Source organism: Sus scrofa, chromosome 1 (assembly GCF_054392235.1).
Source record: "Sus scrofa isolate SSC_HxYL_T2T_F1_AM1 chromosome 1, Sscrofa_HxYL_maternal_Yorkshire_Landrace_v2.0, whole genome shotgun sequence".
In the NCBI taxonomy this organism is placed as follows: domain Eukaryota; kingdom Metazoa; phylum Chordata; class Mammalia; order Artiodactyla; family Suidae; genus Sus; species Sus scrofa.
Window position 1 is genome coordinate 142,085,691 of NC_139383.1, and position 19,072 is coordinate 142,104,762.

The 19,072-nt window shown below is 35.3% G+C and overlaps 2 protein-coding genes across 20 annotated transcripts in view; one reads left to right on the forward strand and one right to left on the reverse strand.

Annotated features, from left to right (window-relative positions):
* RASGRP1 (RAS guanyl releasing protein 1) overlaps window positions 1-7,472 on the forward strand; it is a 977,163-nt gene extending 969,691 nt beyond the window's left edge. For all 19 annotated transcript variants that reach the window (XM_084973917.1, XM_084973898.1, XM_084973890.1 and 16 more), the window contains one exon: window positions 4,802-7,472. In XM_084973917.1, the coding sequence (XP_084830043.1) occupies window positions 4,802-4,936 (135 nt within the window). In that variant the 3' untranslated portion in view covers window positions 4,937-7,472. The remainder of the gene's footprint in view (window positions 1-4,801) is intronic.
* The window catches only part of FAM98B (family with sequence similarity 98 member B), a 33,445-nt gene continuing 20,560 nt past the window's right edge, over window positions 6,188-19,072 (reverse strand). Inside the window, exons 7-8 of the mRNA XM_005659764.4 lie at window positions 13,790-13,957; window positions 6,188-11,218 (exon numbers count right to left, since the gene is read on the reverse strand). Of these exons, the coding sequence (XP_005659821.1) occupies window positions 10,829-11,218; window positions 13,790-13,957 (558 nt within the window). The 3' untranslated portion in view covers window positions 6,188-10,828. The remainder of the gene's footprint in view (window positions 11,219-13,789; window positions 13,958-19,072) is intronic.

Below are 19,072 nucleotides of genomic sequence, written 5' to 3' on the forward strand. Positions count from 1 at the left end.
CTTCTTGAATACACACAAAACATTTTCCAAGACAGAGCATCTGACGGAGCACAAAACAAATCTCAGCAAATTTAATACTGAAATAATGCCAATTATCTTTTCTGATCACAGTGATATAAAATAGAAATCAGTAAGAAAAAAGCTAGACCATCTACAAATATACAGAAACTAAATGACACACTTCTAAAAGTGTGTGTCAAAGAAGTAAAAGTGAAATAAAATATCTTGGAGCAAATGAAAATGGAAGTGTGTCAAAGAAGTAAAAGTGAAATAAAATGTCTTGGAACAAATGCAAATGGAAATACAGCATATCAAAACTTATGAGATGCAGCAAAAGAAGTTCTAAGGGGAAAGATGAAAGTGATATATCAAAAAATTATAAACACCCAAATAAACTTTACATCTCCAGATAAGAAACTAAGGAAAAAAAACCAACAAATTAAGCACAAAGTTAGAAGAAAGAATTAATAAAGATCAAAGTGGAAATAGATAAAATAGGGGAAAAAATAGAAAGGATTGAAAAAACTAAAAAAGATAAACAAAATTAACAGTTGTGAATAATCATTTAACTGTGAATAATCATCTGCCCTTAACATACTCAGATGCACCATTGCAAACCAAAACTTTGTGCACATTGACAAAAGATAAGCAAAATTGACAAACCTTTATTCACACTAAGAAAGTATGAAAAGCCTCAAATATGTAAAAGTAGAAATATAAAAGGAGATATCACAACTGTTACTACACATATACATAGGACCATAAGAGACTAGTGTGAATAATTATATACCAACAAATTAGATAATCTAGAAGAAACCGATAAACTTCTAGAAATACGCAACCTACCAAAACTGAATCAAGGAGAAAAAAAAAAACCTGAAGAGACCAATAAGAAGCAAAGACATTGAGTCAGTAATCAAAATTCTCCCAAGAGAGAAAACCCCAGAATCAGACAGCCTCACTGACAAATTTTACCAAACCCTCAAAGAATTAACACCAGTCCTTAAAGGAGGCCAAAAAACTGAAGGAATACTTCTAGAACTCATTTGGCAAGGGCAGTTTTACCCTGATACCAAAGCCAGATGAAGACACAACAAGAAAAGCGAACTGTAGACCAACATCACTGATGACTATACATGCAAAAATTCTCAACAAAATGTTAGCAAGCTGAATTCAAGAACACATTAAAAGGATTTTATACACCATGAAAGGTATGTTTATCCCCAGGATGCAGATAGTTCAACATATGCAAATCAATAAATGTAATACAACACATTAGTAAAATGAAAGAGAAAAATCTTGTGATCGTCTCAACAGATACAGAAAAACAAGAGACAAAATACAAAATATGCTGTTCAGACTGGATAGAAGGACTATACCTCTACATACCTAAGGGCCATATATGACAAACCCACAGCTAACATTATGCTCAATGGAGAAAATGTCAAAGCTTTTCAGCCAAGATCAAGAACATGATAAGGATACCCACTCTCACCACTCTTCTCAATATAGTACTGCAAGTAATTAGGCAAGACAAGAAAATAAAAAGCATCCAAATTGGGAAAGTAGCAAAGCTGTCGCTGTTCACAGATGATAAGTCCATATACAGAAAAATCCAAAGACTAAACAAATTAAAAAAAGTCAAAATAAACATTTTCAGTTAAGCTGCAGTATACAAAAAGCAACTTACAGAAATCAGTTGCATTTCTATACACTAAGGATGAAACATATGAAAAAGAAACACAACTACCCCATCCACAATAGCATCAAAAATAATATGTAGGAATAAATCTAATCAAGGAAATAAAATATCTGTACAACAAAATAATTACAGAAAGAAATCAAAGACACAAATGGAAAGACATCCTGTGATCATGGATAAGAACTAAAATCATTAAAATGTCTGGCAGAAGACCTAAATGTCTACTTTGATATTTCTCCAAAGACAAAATACGGATGGCCAAGAGGCACATGAAAAGATGCTCATCATTGCTAATAATTAGGGAAATGCAAGTCAAAACTACACTGAGGTCCACCTCATGCTGCTCAGAACAGCCATCATTAAAACGTCTACAGGATGTTCCCTTGAGGCACAGTGGGTTAAGGATCCAGCACTGCAAATCCTGGCAGCATGTTCAATCCCTGGCCCAGGAACTTCCACGTGCCACAGGTCTGGCCAAAAAAAAAAAAAAAAAAAAGGTTTACAAATAACAGGCTGGAGAGGGTGTGGAGAAAAGGGAACCCGTCTACACTGTTGGTGGGAATGTAAATTGGGGCAACCACCAGGGAAAACAGTATGGAGGTTCCTCAAAAAAGTAAAAATTGAGTTGCAATATGATCCAGCAATTCCACTCCTGGGCATATATCTGGACAAAACTAATTCGGAAAGATATGTGCCACCCCTATGTTCACAGCAGCACTATTTATAATAGCCAAGACATGGTAGCAACCTAAGGGTCCACTGATAAACATGTGTGCAACATACATACACAGATAATGCAATACATATTACATATGTTCTCACAAACATGGAGAACAGACTTGTTCCCAAGGGGGGAAAGGGTGGATTGAGAGTTTGGGATGCACAGATGCAAACTATTACATATAAAATGGATCAACAAAGTCCTACTGCATAGCACAAGGAACTATATTCAATATCCTGTGATAAACCCTAATGGAAAATAATATTAAAAAAAAAAATATATATATATATATATATCTGAATCACTTTGCTGTTCAACAGAAACTAACACACATTGTAAATCAACTATACTTCAAAAAATAAACTTTAAAAAAAAAGACTGTTAAGACATCCATACTACCCAAGGCCATCTACAGATTCAGTGCAATCCCCATCAAAATATCAATTGAATTCTTAGCAGAAATAGAAAAAAAAAAAAAAAAGCCTAAAATCTGTATAGAACCACAAAAGACCTTGAATACCCAAAGTAATCCTACAGAAAACAACAAAGCTGGAGGTCCCACATTCTTAGTTTCAAATTATACTACACAGCTACAGTAATAAAAACAGTATAGTACTGGCACAAAAGAAGATATAGACCAATGGAACAGAAAAGTGCCCAGAATTAAATCCTTGCATATACAGTCAACTAATATTCAGCAAAGGGGATAAGAGCACTCAAGGCAGATAAGGAGAATCTCTTCACAAACAGTGTTGGGAAAACTGGAAAAGCACATTCAGAGCAATGAAATCTGACCCCCAATCTTACACTACTCATAAAAATTAACTCAAAATGGATCAAAGAGTTAAACATGAGCCATAATATTAGCAAACTCGTAGGAAAAAATGTAGGGAAGAAGAACTTTGTCACTAGTCTTTGGCCATGAATTTTTGGATATGACACTAAAAGCACAAACAGCAAAGCAAAAATCAACAAACAGGACTTTGTTACATTAACTAAATGTGACATTAACTAAAAAGCTTTTGCACAGCAAACAACAACAACAACAAAACCATCAACACAATGAAAAGGCAACCTACTGAACTGGAGAAGTTATTTGCAAATGATATATTCAATAAGGAGTTCTTCAAATATATAAAGAACTCATACAACTCAATAACAATACCAAATCCAATTAAAAATCAGAACTAAATATCCAATCTCTTGGGATAGACCATGATGGAAAATAATATAGGAAAAAGAATGTATCTATATAAGTATGACTGGTTCACTTTGCTATACAGCAGAAATTTGCACATTGTAAACCAACTATAATTTTACAAATTTTTTTTAGAAAAATTTTTTTTAGAAAAGAGTACTAAATAGACACTGTTTCCAAAGAAAAACGTACAAATGGCCAACAGGTACATTAAAAGACGCTAAACGTCACTAATCATCGGTAAATGCAAATCAATACCATATCATCTTGCACTTGGTTAAAATGGTTATCATCAAGAAGACGAGGTAACAAGTGATGATGAGGACCTGCAGAAAAGGGAACCCTTACTCCCTGTTGGTGGGAATGAAAACTGGTGCAGCCACTATGGAAAACAGTATGGAGATTTCTCAAAAAACTAAAAAAAGAACTACCATATGATCCAGCAATTCCACTCCTGGGTTTATATCCAAAGAAAATGAAAACGCTAATTCAAAAAGATACATATGCCCAGTGTTCTCAGCATTACTTACAACAGCCAAGTTATGGAAGCATCCTAAGTGTCCACTGACAGGTAAATGGATAAAGAAGGTTTATGTGTATGTATATCTGCATAGATACAATGGAATATTACTCAGCCATAAAAAGAATTACTGTCATTTACAACACCAGAAATCAATAGCTGCAAATAATGTAATTAAATCCCAGTTTAAGGGGGTAGGATAAAATTCCTACCTTTATCAAGAGTTTTCAGTGATTTGGAGGAGAAAATATATAGTATATGATAATATATAATATCTCATGTGAACTGTAGTATCACATGTTATAGTATTCTAAGTCACTGCTTTCATACCTCAGACCTGACCAGAGACTCTTATCTGCTAAGTTTAGGTCTGCTATACAATATTCAAAGATTTTCTCGTTATCCATTTATTGCCCAGGAATTTTTTTTTCTGTGAGCCACTCACATCTTTGATATAACAAAACTAATTGCTGTTTACACATACTCATTTGTTATTTAACTTGTTATTTTCTATTGAGGGCAAAATAACTGCCTTGAAAATACTTTTTAATTTTCAGCCAGAGTGAATATATGCCAGTCAAGCATAGTACTTCCAATACTCTAACTGACTTGCCATTCATTGCTGCTATATTAATATACCTCATTCTCCTTTCCTTTTAGGAAATAAACACCCTGAAAGCAGATAATAATGCTCTTAAGATCCAACTGAAATATGCACAGAAGAAGATAGAAACCCTCCAGCTTGCAAGAAGTAATCATGTCTTGGCTCAGATGGAGCACGGTGACTGTTCTTAGCCCAGAAATTCAAGCAGCACAACCTATAGATGAGGATATCAGAGATCCATCTCATTTCCTAATAAACCTCTCAACACAAAGACCTGGGGAACCTTAGATTGACTGGCTTTAAAAATGATACTTTAAAAAAAGAAAGCTGGTTACTCTTTTTTTTAACCTAAAATACTCTTAATGTGTGGTGTATTCCAGTCTGTTGAATCAAAGGAGAAGAAAGCTGAAGAATGCAAAATTTTTGCCTTCATACCACAAACTTTTTTTTCCCTGGGACTAATGTCAAAAGCATGATAAAAACATGACTAAAGTTTTCTGACAAGGTAGCTTCTTCTATGTGGCCTGCCCGGCTGCTTCTTCCTTAGAACTAAAATCCCTGGAATATTAATTTGCTTCCTTCCTCTTTTTCTGAGGCATTTACTTTGTTCCATCCAAAGTCTGCTTATAATGGAAAAATAACCACCTTCCAAAAGTAGAATCATTTTCTATGTATTTCAGCATTCTTTATGAATCCGGTTCCCACTTCACTACCTCAGATCTAATCGACTTGCCTTTTCCCCTCCTTCCTCACTACATTCTCACACAGATGAGAATATCTACCTATAAGAGAACCTCTAGAGATGTAGCCACAAACTTTGGGGGTTATTAAACAACATGACATCATCCAATTACAGGTCAGTTCAAAGTTTGTCTCACAGTCATAATAAAGTAAGTAACTAAATTAAGTACCTGGAAACATGGCTATTAGCATCTCATACATGGCTGGCTAATTAGCAAAAATAAACAATGCAAACATGATGTTTGTCCCTCATATAACCTACATTGGATAGAATTAAATATTTGTAGCTTTTAAAAAATGATCTGTTTAACTCTCATGTGCCATCCTTATATATTTTTTGAAGTAACTTTTTGAACTGAATTTGTGCTTGTACTGTCTTCACTATTAATACTATTTAGAAATAAGCTAATTGGACCAGAGGCTTCAATAATAGCTGACAGCATGTACATATGTATATATTATGTATATACAATATCAGACATGCATGTGACTTAGAATTGTTTCCTCCTTCATAAAATATGAAGTGAATTAAACGACTTTTGGTCATGTACAAATTCACAAAGTTCACTTTGTTGCAAGATGAAGAAATTCTTTATAATGTAAACTGCACTGTTTAGCAAAATCATAAGTAAGAGTCCTTTTGAGTTTTCTATTAATGATGGTTAATGATAAATGGGCTCATTTAATTATCTGGGCAACTATTCACAAACTTGTCAGACTCTTTATTTCTATAAAAAAAAATTTCATGCGATCATTTTCTTTGGGAGGGGGGAACTTACCCTCCATGCTTTCATGCCGATACCAAGCTGACTTAAAATTTATACAGAATATAATCTCAACAACCAAAAGTTCCAAACCTAAAGCCAACAACACCAAGTCTTAATAATGAGAAATAAATTATATATACAGTATAGCTTCCTTGAAGGATGCAAAAAAAAGTTTTTTTGATGAAAGACCAGCTCCCATGTGCATAACTCCTTGTACTGGGCTTTATTGAGAAAGATGGTAACTAGCTTTCAGTTAGTTTTAAGGTATCACTTTAAATACAAATATACCTTTTTTTTTTAATCCAACACAGAAATCTCTATGGCAGGGCTGCTTAAGTCCATCACCTGATGTATAATCTCATAGGAAATACTTTGATACTTACCTTATATGGAACAAACATGAGTTTATAATAATCTTTTTTCCTCCAAGCCAATAAAAAACTGGCTTATTAAGAATGAGGCAAGAAATACTATACTATATATATATATATAAAATGAAGAACTTCCTACCTATAGTTGACATGTGAGGCTACATGAATAAATATTTGGAAAACAAAAGTTACCAAAATTTAATCTACAATGGACAGAAACTCCCAACAGATCGTTTCTTAAAAGATGGTCACACATTCACTGGTGGATGGCCTGAGGAGCCAATTCCTTTGAGCTACTGGAAAGGTTTGCAATTATATGACAAAGGTAGCTTTACCCTAGCTCCAGCATCCATTAAAACTCCCCAAGACAAAACTGGGCACTATGTAAGTTTAAAACATACATATAAAAATTCCTAGCAACACACAGCTTATTTTATACTAATCTTATTCTTCACCTATTCTTTTCCTCTGATATAAAGCGAAGATGGTACAGCTCAATTTCTTTAGCATTATTACATAACACAATTGAATTTCTTTATTCTTACCCCCCATCCAAAATACAGAGCCCAGGTTATTTTCTGTGCAAATAATTTATAACCTAGAGAATTGAAAAGATCACAGAATCCTTAGTCAAATTAATTAATGTCTCAAGCATTCCAGAATTTTCTTGGGTAATTGATTTGCCCTTTTACTGTCCATTTGTGAATTTCTGTTTCAAGATGTATAATGTACAAGAACTGCAAGGTAAAATATGTATAGATTATAAAGGTGTTTGTTTTTTTTTTTATACCTCATGTAAGTTTTCTTTGTGTAATATTTATATGATAAAGGCATTAGGAACCCTGCAACATAGATGTCTGTCTTGTGTTTTTTCTAGTTCATGAATAAGTAAAAGCTTCACCTGAATTTTTACTATAATCAAAAACTGAAACCACTCTCTAATGTATTAACAAAATCTTCCTGAAGGGAAAAGCAAAGCAACTAATTCTTCAGTATACATTTTTCTAAACCTTTTTGTAACGTGAAGTGGTAATATACAGAAATATTCAACCTTTCCCTATCTTATTGCATAATGACTTAACAGTGACCCCCTGATATTGTCTATAAATACTTAACACTGAAGGAGACGAAGCTGTCATTTCTCTGTGGCTTTCATCTTTAGTTCCACAGTTCTATCTAAGAAAACTAGGCAAGTAAGGAAGAGAAAGTTTGAAACTGTGGGTGTAATTGATAGACAATGGTTTGATCCAGTGTACAGACCACCCAGAGCAATTTATTTGTCCTCATGCTTATTTAAAGTAATTAGAGACAGCCATAATTTGAACCAGAGCTATGAGCTGCGACCACGGCTGCAGCAACACCAGATCCTTAACCCACTGTGTTGGGCCAGGGATTAAACCAGCATCTCCACAGACAGAAGCTGGATCATTAATCCACTGCGCCAAGAGCATAACTCCACCTGATCCCTTCCTTTACTGACAACTTATGTGTTAATGGTGTGACAATTACGTATGGATAAACAGGTCCAGGTAAGAGGCCAGTGACTTCTTTAATCCAGAAGCTTCCAGTAAGGTCAATGTAGAGGTGCAATTAGATACGACAGGATAGACCAAAGCAGAAAGAAGAAAAAAGGAGAGGGGGAAAATGAGATAGTAGGAAAAAAAAAAAAAAAAAAAAAAAAAAAAAAAAAAAAAAACCTGACAACAGGGCAAAAAAAAAATGATGATGAAGTAACACAGAAAAAGTAGTTAGATTTTAGGATGGAGTGAAATGCTATTTATCATACTTTACATTTGTTCTGCACTCAACTTATAAAGAATTTGCACATTATGGTCTTTCACGTTAATGCCCCAAATTGCCTTACTGCTATTCTAGATACTGCTTAGCAAACATTTTTTAAGAAAGAAATTTTAACTGAAAGAAGGTTACAATGAAAATCCTACCTCATAGGAAAGAAAAGGTATTATTATGGTCTAGACCACTTCATTCAAGTCAAGTTTATAGGAATGTGTAAATAAGAACGGTTCCAGCTTCAACATGATTCCAGGAGCAAGTGCTAAACTTACACTGTTTTATAGTGAGTAGCACTCCTGTGAAAGTACAAAGAAACCTTACAGAAATTGATAAATTAATGTTTCTACCATTATTTGCCATAAACCTTTAGTGATAAAAAAAAAGCTGCAAAGTAGTTGTAACCTGACCTGTATCAGCAACTAAAGCTCCTGAAAAGAAATTAAGCAAAAATGTAAAGGTTTTAAATGAACGTTTTAACTAATAACTTCAGATATTTTTACTTTAGTGTTCTTTGCTTATATATTTTTAAAAATTATTTTTCAGTTTATAGCTATTGATAAAATTGTTTCCTTAAATATGGAAAGGTTTTTTTTCAACTACCACAAATGAAATTAAGCCTCTTCATTAAATATAAACATTTTTTAAAAATCTAAGTTTACAAATAATCAAAAAAATTTGTTTTCCTATCCTGAACAAATTTCTTTGAAGGATTAGCTTGAAAAATATATGACCAAGACTGTGATATACACACTATTTAAAGTTTTAACATGGAGTTCCCGTTGTGGCTCAGCAGAAACAAATCTGACTAGCATCCATGAGGACTAGGGTTCGATCCCTGGCCTCGCTCAGTGGATTGACGACCCGGCATTGCCATGAGCTGTGGTGTAGGTCGCAGCTCTCAGATCCCACGTTGCAGCTCTCAGATCCCACGTTGCTGTGGCTGTGGTGTAGGCCAGCAGCTACAGTTCCGATTTGACACTCAGCCTGGGAACCTCCATATGCCATGGGTGCGGCCCTAAAAAAAATTAACAAAGTTTTAACATTATTTTAGATTTTGCCACTGGGGTTTTCTATAAAACATATAAGAATAACCATTTGTCCACTGGCACTCAACCGTCTATCTGCTAAGTTGATTAGACCATAGAAAGTTGTTATGCACAGAGGTTGAACAGAAGCCTACAGAATTTATAGTAGGATTGAAAAAAATTAATGTGACTGTATCTTTTTCTCTATATATACTAGGAGAAAAATGCATTACCTGGGCCACCTCAAACATTCACAGCAGGTCTCAACAAATTGGACTTGCACTTAGGTCTTTATAAAAAACCTGAGAAGGGCATAAATGTCCCATTCCTCATTTGACAAATAAGGATTTAATCAATCCTTGAAAGCTATGACCATTTCAGCCATAGCACCCCTGGGCTAGTGCCATGATTCAAATTCACAGCTCCTATCCCCAAGCCTCTGACTGCTCCAACCACCAAACCACATTTAACCATTCCCTAAACCTTGTGTTTCCCAAATCTGGCTATGAATCAGAACTGCCAAGGGATGCCTTAGCCTTACCTCACAGCTACCTGAAGTGTCCTAATCCTATGTAACAGTGCAGCCTGCCTTTTAATATTTGGATGCCCATAGCACAAATGATGAAGAAACCGATTCACAGAATTTTTTTTCTCAGATCATCATGTAAAATTACTACATGTCTTTGTCCCTTTTGAGTACTTATGACCTTAATCTTGAATTCTGCTCTGTCAGTCAAATAAAATCACACATATTTCAAATCCAGTTGGAAAATAAATTAAATATGCATAGCACAAAATTGATGTGGGCTTCAATTAATGGAAATTTAACAGAAATCTGGCCAGAGGAACTGCTCACATGAAAGAAAAAACAAGTCAGGACAACTTCCTACTGAACACAACTATCAGTCTCCTTCCCTACTTTGTAAAGTAGAATTAACAAATACAAAACAGAGCCACAGGAATACAGATGAGGCAATAGTCTATATTCCTTTCCACTACAAAGTAGGGTCAATTATTAAGTGTCTCACACCTGAATAAAAATACAGGTTACAATCTAAATTCAATCATGGCAATAAAATACTTTCCATTTTCCAAGTTTGATGGTAATAATATATTTACATTTTTAAAAATAATTTTTGCTAATTTTTTTGTTTTTTAAAAAGACAACATGCTCAAGGGTACACAGAATATGGAAAAAATCATCACTTTGTCTAAGAGATCAAATAGTAGTATAAAACAATCCTCTTTACATATTAAACCCAATCTAAGAATGTATCAGGGAATCTAACATGGTGTTTAGTTCAAAGATGACTTTCAAGTAGTTATTTAGAACACTATGCCTAATGTATCAAGAAGTCAGCACTGCTATCTATATTTTGTAGTTTTTAGTATCTTCTATATCCACCACCACCTCCTCCATATGGATCTCCATAACCTCTTCCACCATAGCCCCCTCTTCCCCCATATCCCCCTCTTCCACCATAATCTCCCCTACCACCATAATCTCCTCTGCCTTGGAAACCCCCTCCTCTACCACCCCCTCCTCCACCTCCACTCCACCCCCCTCCTCCTCCCCCACCACCTCCCCAACCTCCTCCACCTCCCCAACCACCTCTTCCACCCCCACCACCTCCTCTACCTCCACCTCCACCTCCACCACCCCAACCACCCCTTCCGCCGCCTTCTTGTCTCTTTTGCCAAGGGGGCATTTCAGGGGGTGGTGGTTCAATTTCATTCGGCCGTCCTCCCCTGTCAGGCACCCTTCCCATCAGCACCTGTGTGAAAAAATATTTTCTTTTAGTTTCCATTATTTTAAAGGTTAAAATTTACATAAAGGCTACAAGAAATATTGAAGTTATTGTTCTAATAGAGAAACAGAAGCCAAATATTTAAGGACATGAAAGTATCAGACATGGCAGTATGAATTAATACTGAAAATATAAAATGTGATGTGTGACAAATCCCCCACAATGTGGTATTATTTTTAAACAATGTAGAGGAATATTTCTGAAACTTAAGGACTTGTTTAAATTTATTTAGCTTTTTTTTTTTTTTTTTGCTTTTTAGGGCCACACCCGCAGCATACGGAAGTTCCCAGGCCAGGGATCTAATCAGTGCTACAGCTGCCAGCCACAGCCACAGCAACATGGGATCCAAGCTACATCTGCAACCTACACCACAGCTCATGGCAATGCCAGATCCCTGACCCACTGAGCGAGGCTAGGGATCGAACCCTCATCCTCATGGATCCTAGTTGGGTTCATTTCCACTGAGCCACAATAGGAAATCCTGTTTAGCAAATTTTATAGCAAATGTAGTACCCATCACACTAAGAACTTTTTTTTAGCAAAACACTTTAAATATACATAAACTACATACCCTACATTAATTAACTTCATATCCATTTATAAACAACTCTTTCCTTTCTATTACCATTGGCTTAATTATAGATTATCCAATAAAAGATTGTATTTCTAAGCACATTTTATGTCAATAAAGTATGAAGCACATATGACATGGGTGCAATGAGATCAGAGATTAAATAAAGGCTACATAATCCAAGGTTATCACTGAAAAAAGATACAAGAGTCTCAATGATTCTCTTTTTTATGAGAAACTTAAGCTATTAACTTTCAATGATACTAGGTGCTAAAGACTTGATATACTTCCTTAACTAGGCTTTATACTACTTTGAAGGATAAACCAATGAAGTGTTTGCTTTAAGTCCCCAACCTTCTGTAGAAAGGAGCTACTTTATATGCCCATGAACAGAGGCCAAGAGGAAGCAGAGTTTCCCATTAGTGTGTTTCAGGAAAAAAGGTAAACCAATAACTGCCTCAACCAAAATGATCTCTGAATCAGTTGTGTTCTACTTCCATTGATTCTCTTATCAAAACCATGTTTTACTACTTCATGTCATAAATGGAAAACAAAAAGCCTAACATCCTCACTATGCGACAAAGTTTGAAGTATGCAAACACTCTTTGAATGTTAGCAATAATGTCTTAACTACCAAATCCAAAAAAAAACCAGCTTTCCCTGGTTGTTATTCTCATTGGGCTCTCCACCAAACATACTATGTTGGTGGATGTACAGGGATGCTCTTCCAAAATCTGATAAAAAGGCTGCCCTCAAATAATCAGACTAAAAATTATAAATAAGAAATGAGATGGGGAGTTCCCGTCGTGGCGCAGTGGTTGACAAATCTGACTAGGAACCATGAGGTTGCAGGTTCGGTCCCTGCCCTTGCTCAGTGGGTTAACAATCCAGCGTTGCCGTGAGCTGTGGTGTAGGTCGCAGACGCGGCTCGGATCCTGCATTGCTGTGGCTCTGGCGTAGGCTGGCAGCTACAGCTCTGATTCGACCCCTAGCCTGGGAACCTCCATATGCCAAGGGTATGCACCTAAAACAGCCAAAAAAAAAAAAAGGAAAAAATTTACCCAAATCCCTTACTTTTGTCCTTGTGCTCTTTTGTAGTAAAGTTTGTCATAAGTGCTCTATCTAATAAAGAATATATGCTAGTCAAGCTTACATAAACATTCTAAATTAGTTTATTATTGCTGCTGCTGTTGTAAAGTAAAAAGTTCAGATTCAGCTTAAAACCAGTGAGACAGGGAGTTACCGTTCTGGCACACCAAAAACAAATCCAACTAGAATCCATGAGGATGCGGTTTTGATCCCTGGCATCGCGCAGTGGGTCAGGGATCTGGCAATGCCGTGAGCTGCAGTGTGGGTCGTAGATGCAGCTAGGATCCCTAGTTGCTGTGGCTGTGGCGTAGGCCAGCAGCTGCAGCTCCAATTCAACCCCTAGTCTGGGAACTTCCATATGCTATGACTGAGGCCTTAAAAAAAGCAAAAAAAAAAGACCAGTCAGAGAAATGGATCTATACTGTGAATCAAGAAATGAAACCTTCAAAAGACTCCATAACATATGCAAGGTGATTGCTCTAACAGAGCTAGGATGTGAATCCAAACTATATGACTCCAAAGCACATACTCTTCCCTTTACACCAAGGATCTAAGGCACCTGTCAGTACCCAAAATGTTCCTACAGATTTTTACTGACAAAAAATAATTACATTCTTGGAAAGAAGGCAAATAATTCTTGCAAAAGCTACTGATAAAACAGTTATTAATTTCCCTAATTCAGATAAAACTATAGTTTAATTTATGAATACAGAAATTAAAATAAACATGCACACAGAAAACATAATTAATCCTAAATTGACTGAAGCCCCTCCACCATTCCCTCTTTTATAGTATTAGAAAAATGGATTAAAATCCATAAAAACATCAAACAAAGATATTATAAATTCATTCTCTACTGTACTGAAAGAAAAACCAACCTTATTAATGGCACATGCTGTCTTCTCCCGGCTGGAACCACTACTTGTCCTGATGATCTTGGACAGATCTTCTCGGGCAGCAAGTAGATGTGCCAATGTTATTGTTGTCTTGGGTGACAAAGCATAACGCTTTGGCTGATAAATTCTTGCTATGTCATCTGTTTTTACCTATATGAAAAAAGTCAGGTAAAAGGGAAACCAAAGAACATTTCAGTGAAAAAGCAATGGTAATCATAATCTTCAGAAAGAAAAAAAGGAGATAAAACACCAGCACAGAAATAGAGAAGAGCAAAACATTTGAAAATCTGATAATCTGTAAGTAGAATGGAAAAAAAAGGCCAAGAGACACTAAAAGAATACATAACTGCCAGTAACAACTCAAGTAACACAAAAGAGTCCATTCATGTTAACAAAAAGCAAAATATCTAAAAAGAGCTTTACTGAAAATGCATACAGAATCCTTATTAAGAAGAAAAGGGGAGTTCCCATCGTGGTGCAGTGGTTAACAAATTCGACTAGGAACCATGAGGTTGCGGGTTCTATCCCTGCCCTTGCTCAGTGGGTTAACGATCCAGCGTTGCCGTGAGCTGTGGTGTAGGTTGCAGACGCGGCCTGGCTCGCATCCCACATTGCTGTGGCTCTGGCATAGGCCGGCGGCTACAGCTATGATTAGACCCCTAGCCTTGGGAACCTCCATATGCCGTGAGAGTGGCCCAAGAAATGGCAAAAAGACAAAAAAAAAAAAAAAAGAAGAAGAAGAAAAGGTTAGGAAATCTATAGAAACCAAAGGGAAATTTGGATAAATGGAGAAAAATATCAAGTTTCTGGATGGGGACATTGAGTATTGGCAGTTTCCTGATTTACTGGAATCCTCCTGGAACTTTTCCTCCACAAACAGAGGGGGATGTCTAAAGTTAATTTAGAAATGAAATCTGTATGAATGATTAAAATAATTTTTTTGACTGCGCCTGTGGTATATGGACGTTCCCAGGCCAAAAATCAAATCCAAGCCACAGCTGAAGCAATGCCAGATCCTTAACACACCATGCTGGGCCAGGGGTCAAACTTACACCTCAGCAGCATCCTGAGCTGCTGCAGCAACAATGTGGCATCCTTAACCCACTGCGCCTCAGTAGGAATTCCCAGTGACTAAAACAACTTTGAAAAAGGTTTACCAGCTATTAATATGTAATATGAAATTATCATCACTGCCCTACCAACTAACATTCATTGAGTACTCATTAAATGTGCCAAAATACTCATTTAATATCATTTCTTTAATCCTCAAAATATCCATATAGCATTGTTGTACAGATAATAGTATACTATACTACTTCAGCCTAATTAAATGGGACTTAGAGGGAAAAACAGATGAAACAAAATAGGCAATTGAGATTGAGAGCCTCATAAATGCATGAATGTAAAAACTGATAGAGGAGGTATCAAGGATTAGTGGAAAAAAAGGGATAGATTTTTTTTTAATGGTGCTGGAATATGCTAACAGAATAATAATAGTAATAACAACAATAGTAGCAACAGTAATAATAACAATAAGATACACCATATAACAAAGGTGATTCCAAATACAATAATTTGTTAAAGTTTTAAACTGAAAAACTTATCTATATTATAAAGATTCTGCACATCAAAAAAAAAAAAAAACACAAAAATCAAAAGACAACTGGGGAAAATATTTTCAACAAAAAAAGCAACTACCTAACTTCCTTAATGCATAAAAAGCTCAATCAGAAGGAAAACAGGAAGCCCTTAAGGGGGAAAAAAAGACAAAACAAAAATAGAAATTTAAAAAAAAGAGGATATTCAAATGACTAATAAACTTATGAAAAAACTCAACTTTACCAATAATGAAAATATACAAATTTAAACAATTTAGTCTTTCTTTAACTATTAGCCATAAAATTGATTAATATTCTGAATATTAAAGAGGCTAAAGTGAAGACAAAATTTCACTGTCTGTAGGAGTTTAAATTCATACAAACTTTCTAGAAAATAATTTGGCCATATGAATCAGAGCATTAAGAGTCATAACCTTTGACACAGTAAATTTCCATTTAGGAATCTGCGGTTGTACATCTGCAGACATGGGAGGGCTGATTGTGCTATTACATACATGAAACAACATGAATGAACCCTGAAACCATTATGCTAAGAAGCCAGACATTAAAAAACCACATATTGGGAGTTCCCGTTGTGGCACAGCAGAAACAAATCCAACTAGGAACCATGAGGTTTCGGGTTCGACACCTGGCCTCACTCAGTAGATTAAGGATCTGGTATTGCCATGAGCTGTGGTGTAGGTTGCAGACACGGCTTGGATCCTGCGTTGCTGTGGCTCTGGCGTAGGCCAGGTTGCTGTGGCTCTGGCATAGGCCAGCAGCTACAGCTCTGATTAGACCCCTAGCCTGGGAACCTCCATATACCACCGGTGCAGCCCTAAAAAGACAAAAGACAAAAGACAAAAGACAAAAAAAAAAAAACAACCCACATATTGTATAATTCCATATGTATATGAAATATCCAGAATAGTCAAATCCAAAGAAACAGAAAGAAGGTTATAGTAGTGAATACCAGAAAAGGGAGGGGAGGGTATTGCAAATGATTGCTAAATAGGTACAGGGTTTTTTTTTTGAGTGATGGAAACATTTTGGAATTAGATCACGGTTACCCTATACAGTGAATATACTAAAGACCACTGAACTGTATACATTAGGATGGTTAATTATATTTCAAAAAATAAATTAATTAAAAATTAATTTTTAAAAGGGTATTGAAATAGAACTTTTAGAGATATGGGACAATAATCACAATATATACAGTAAGAACAATGCAAACTATTAAACTATATTGTCTTATTTCAATACTAGCAAAATAACAAAGAAACCAAATTAACCATACTAATAAATACATATAATCTTTTTGAAGGGCAACTCTACAGTGCACATCAAAAGCATGAAAATACATACTCTTTGATCAAGAAATGTCACTTTTAGGAATACATTGTGGCAGGAACAAAAATTTAGCTGCCAAGAATTTCGTTACAAGGTTAAAGGAGACTAAATGAAATCATCTCAGTGTCAGTCAATAGAGTATATGATAAAATATTCCACAAAGATTTTAAATGCTGTAGAACAGTATTAGTAAGTTATTCAACAATATCAGACACATGAAATGGGGGGGGATATGATAAAGATATATTAAATTTAATAAGAAATGAAAACTCAGGGTATAAATGCATATACTCATATAATCAATTGAAAAGGATGACATGAAAGGTCAAAATCTGACCTATAAATAGTCTTAAGAAAAAAATATTTTAAAAAAATCTTCCAGACTAAAGAAAAAAGAAAACACAACCCCCTTGTTCTAAAACATGATGAAAAAAAAAAAAAAAAAAACATGATGAGAAGATAAAATATTAAGACATTTTCTAAAGGCCTATTTTCTCCAAGTCTCTAGGTCTAAGGCTAGTAAAGAGTCAACATGACCATGAGTCCATGCCATTCTGAATGTTCAAAGAAAAGAACATGTTAAAACTCATTTGTTTTGGAACACTGAAAACTTACCTCGAGTTAGTATGTATAGATATTTTTAATACATTACTGTTCACCATTTTCCTATATTCCTAAATTCCTTTTTCTCATTAAAATTCTAACAGATTAAACTGGGGAGCCAACATGTATACAATCTCTATGAAGTTTCCAGAAATCAGTAAAACTGGTACCTCCTACATATCTGAATTCTATTCCCTTTCTTTAGATCAGCAATCATGTCGTCTACTTCTTTGGTAACTTACAACTCTCAGAGCATCTGGGTTTCTTGCATACAACAGACACTCCAATGACATGGACACACAACACACATCTGGAGTTTCTCTCTATCCTCACAGAAGAGAAACAGGTTTTAACCTTCTGAGAAGCTGATACTACAATACTGAAATCTTCTAAAAATGTTCTATACCTAATTACATAGGGTAATGAGATGCTCATCCAGATCAGTACATTACAGTGCTTGATCCATATGAGGTAAATAAACACTTATTGAAAGAAAATAAATGAATGACTGTGCTCAACTCTCCCTTACATCTATTCTATTACTATGCTAAAAAAATTCTCTGTGAGGAATTTCCCTTATGGTGCAGCAGGTTAAGGATCCCGCACTGCTGCAGCTGTGACATAGGCTACAACTGCAGTGCAGTTTCAATCCCTGGCCCAGGAACTTCCACATGGCTAGAAAAAAAAAAATTGTGAAATATTCTGTGAATTCCAAAAAATTCTGTGAATAGTTTTTACCAGCAATCCCATTCTAATTACTCTTCAATTTTTTGTATCTGCCAGGTATTTGGAAGGAGACTCTATGTACAATATATGAAGGAGTATTTCTAGATAAATAGGTCAAATTAAACACACTAAACTATTAAAAATATATATATATACACATATATATATACTACAATAAAGAGAATGGAAAAGAAAGATACAGATTAGAAGGGAACCAGCATCTGAGAAAATGCAGTGGAGAGCCAAAAATAGGGGTTAACTCAGTCTGTTTGTGGAAGAGTCTACTCCCCCAGCCCCTGGTGCCATGCTGCCACTTCTCCTTCCCTAGCCAAAAGAGAAAAGCCTATGGAAAAAAATTAGGCTTCTGACCTTGAGAAAAAAACGAGCAGCTACAGAGAGAAAGACTTCTACAAGTGAGCATTAGGAATTTCCACAACACAGTAGCCAGCTCCAAAACCTGATATCAACAATCCCGATCAATGACTAGTTTCCAATTTTTCAGTGTCTTCTCTTATATATGGACAACCAAGCACCATTATGCATTTGAAGAAAAACAAGAGAGAGATCAAGAAAAATAAGCCAAAAATGACTCTGGTTAAGACAGAGGTTTGAAGGCAAAAAAAAAAAAAAAAAAATTCTTTTATAAATTTTTTTTCATCCCCATACCCATTTAGGAAGATAGTGCATCCATAAAACAAGAAAACAAACAAACAAACAAAAAACATGAAAAAGGAAAATTCAAGAAGCAAAAAGATTTTCTATAAATGAAAAAATGGCAAAAACAAAAAACCAATGCCAATCAAAAAATGAAATTGAGGACACTTCTGAGAGTGTCAATCTGAAAGAAAAAAGATGGAAAATGAAAAAGAAAATAAAGCAGCTTAAGTGGATCTATCCAGGAGGTCTACTATCTGAATAAGAGTTTCAGAAAGAGAAAACAAAAGGAGAAAATAATAAAGAAACAAATGAAAGCTAACAGTTTACA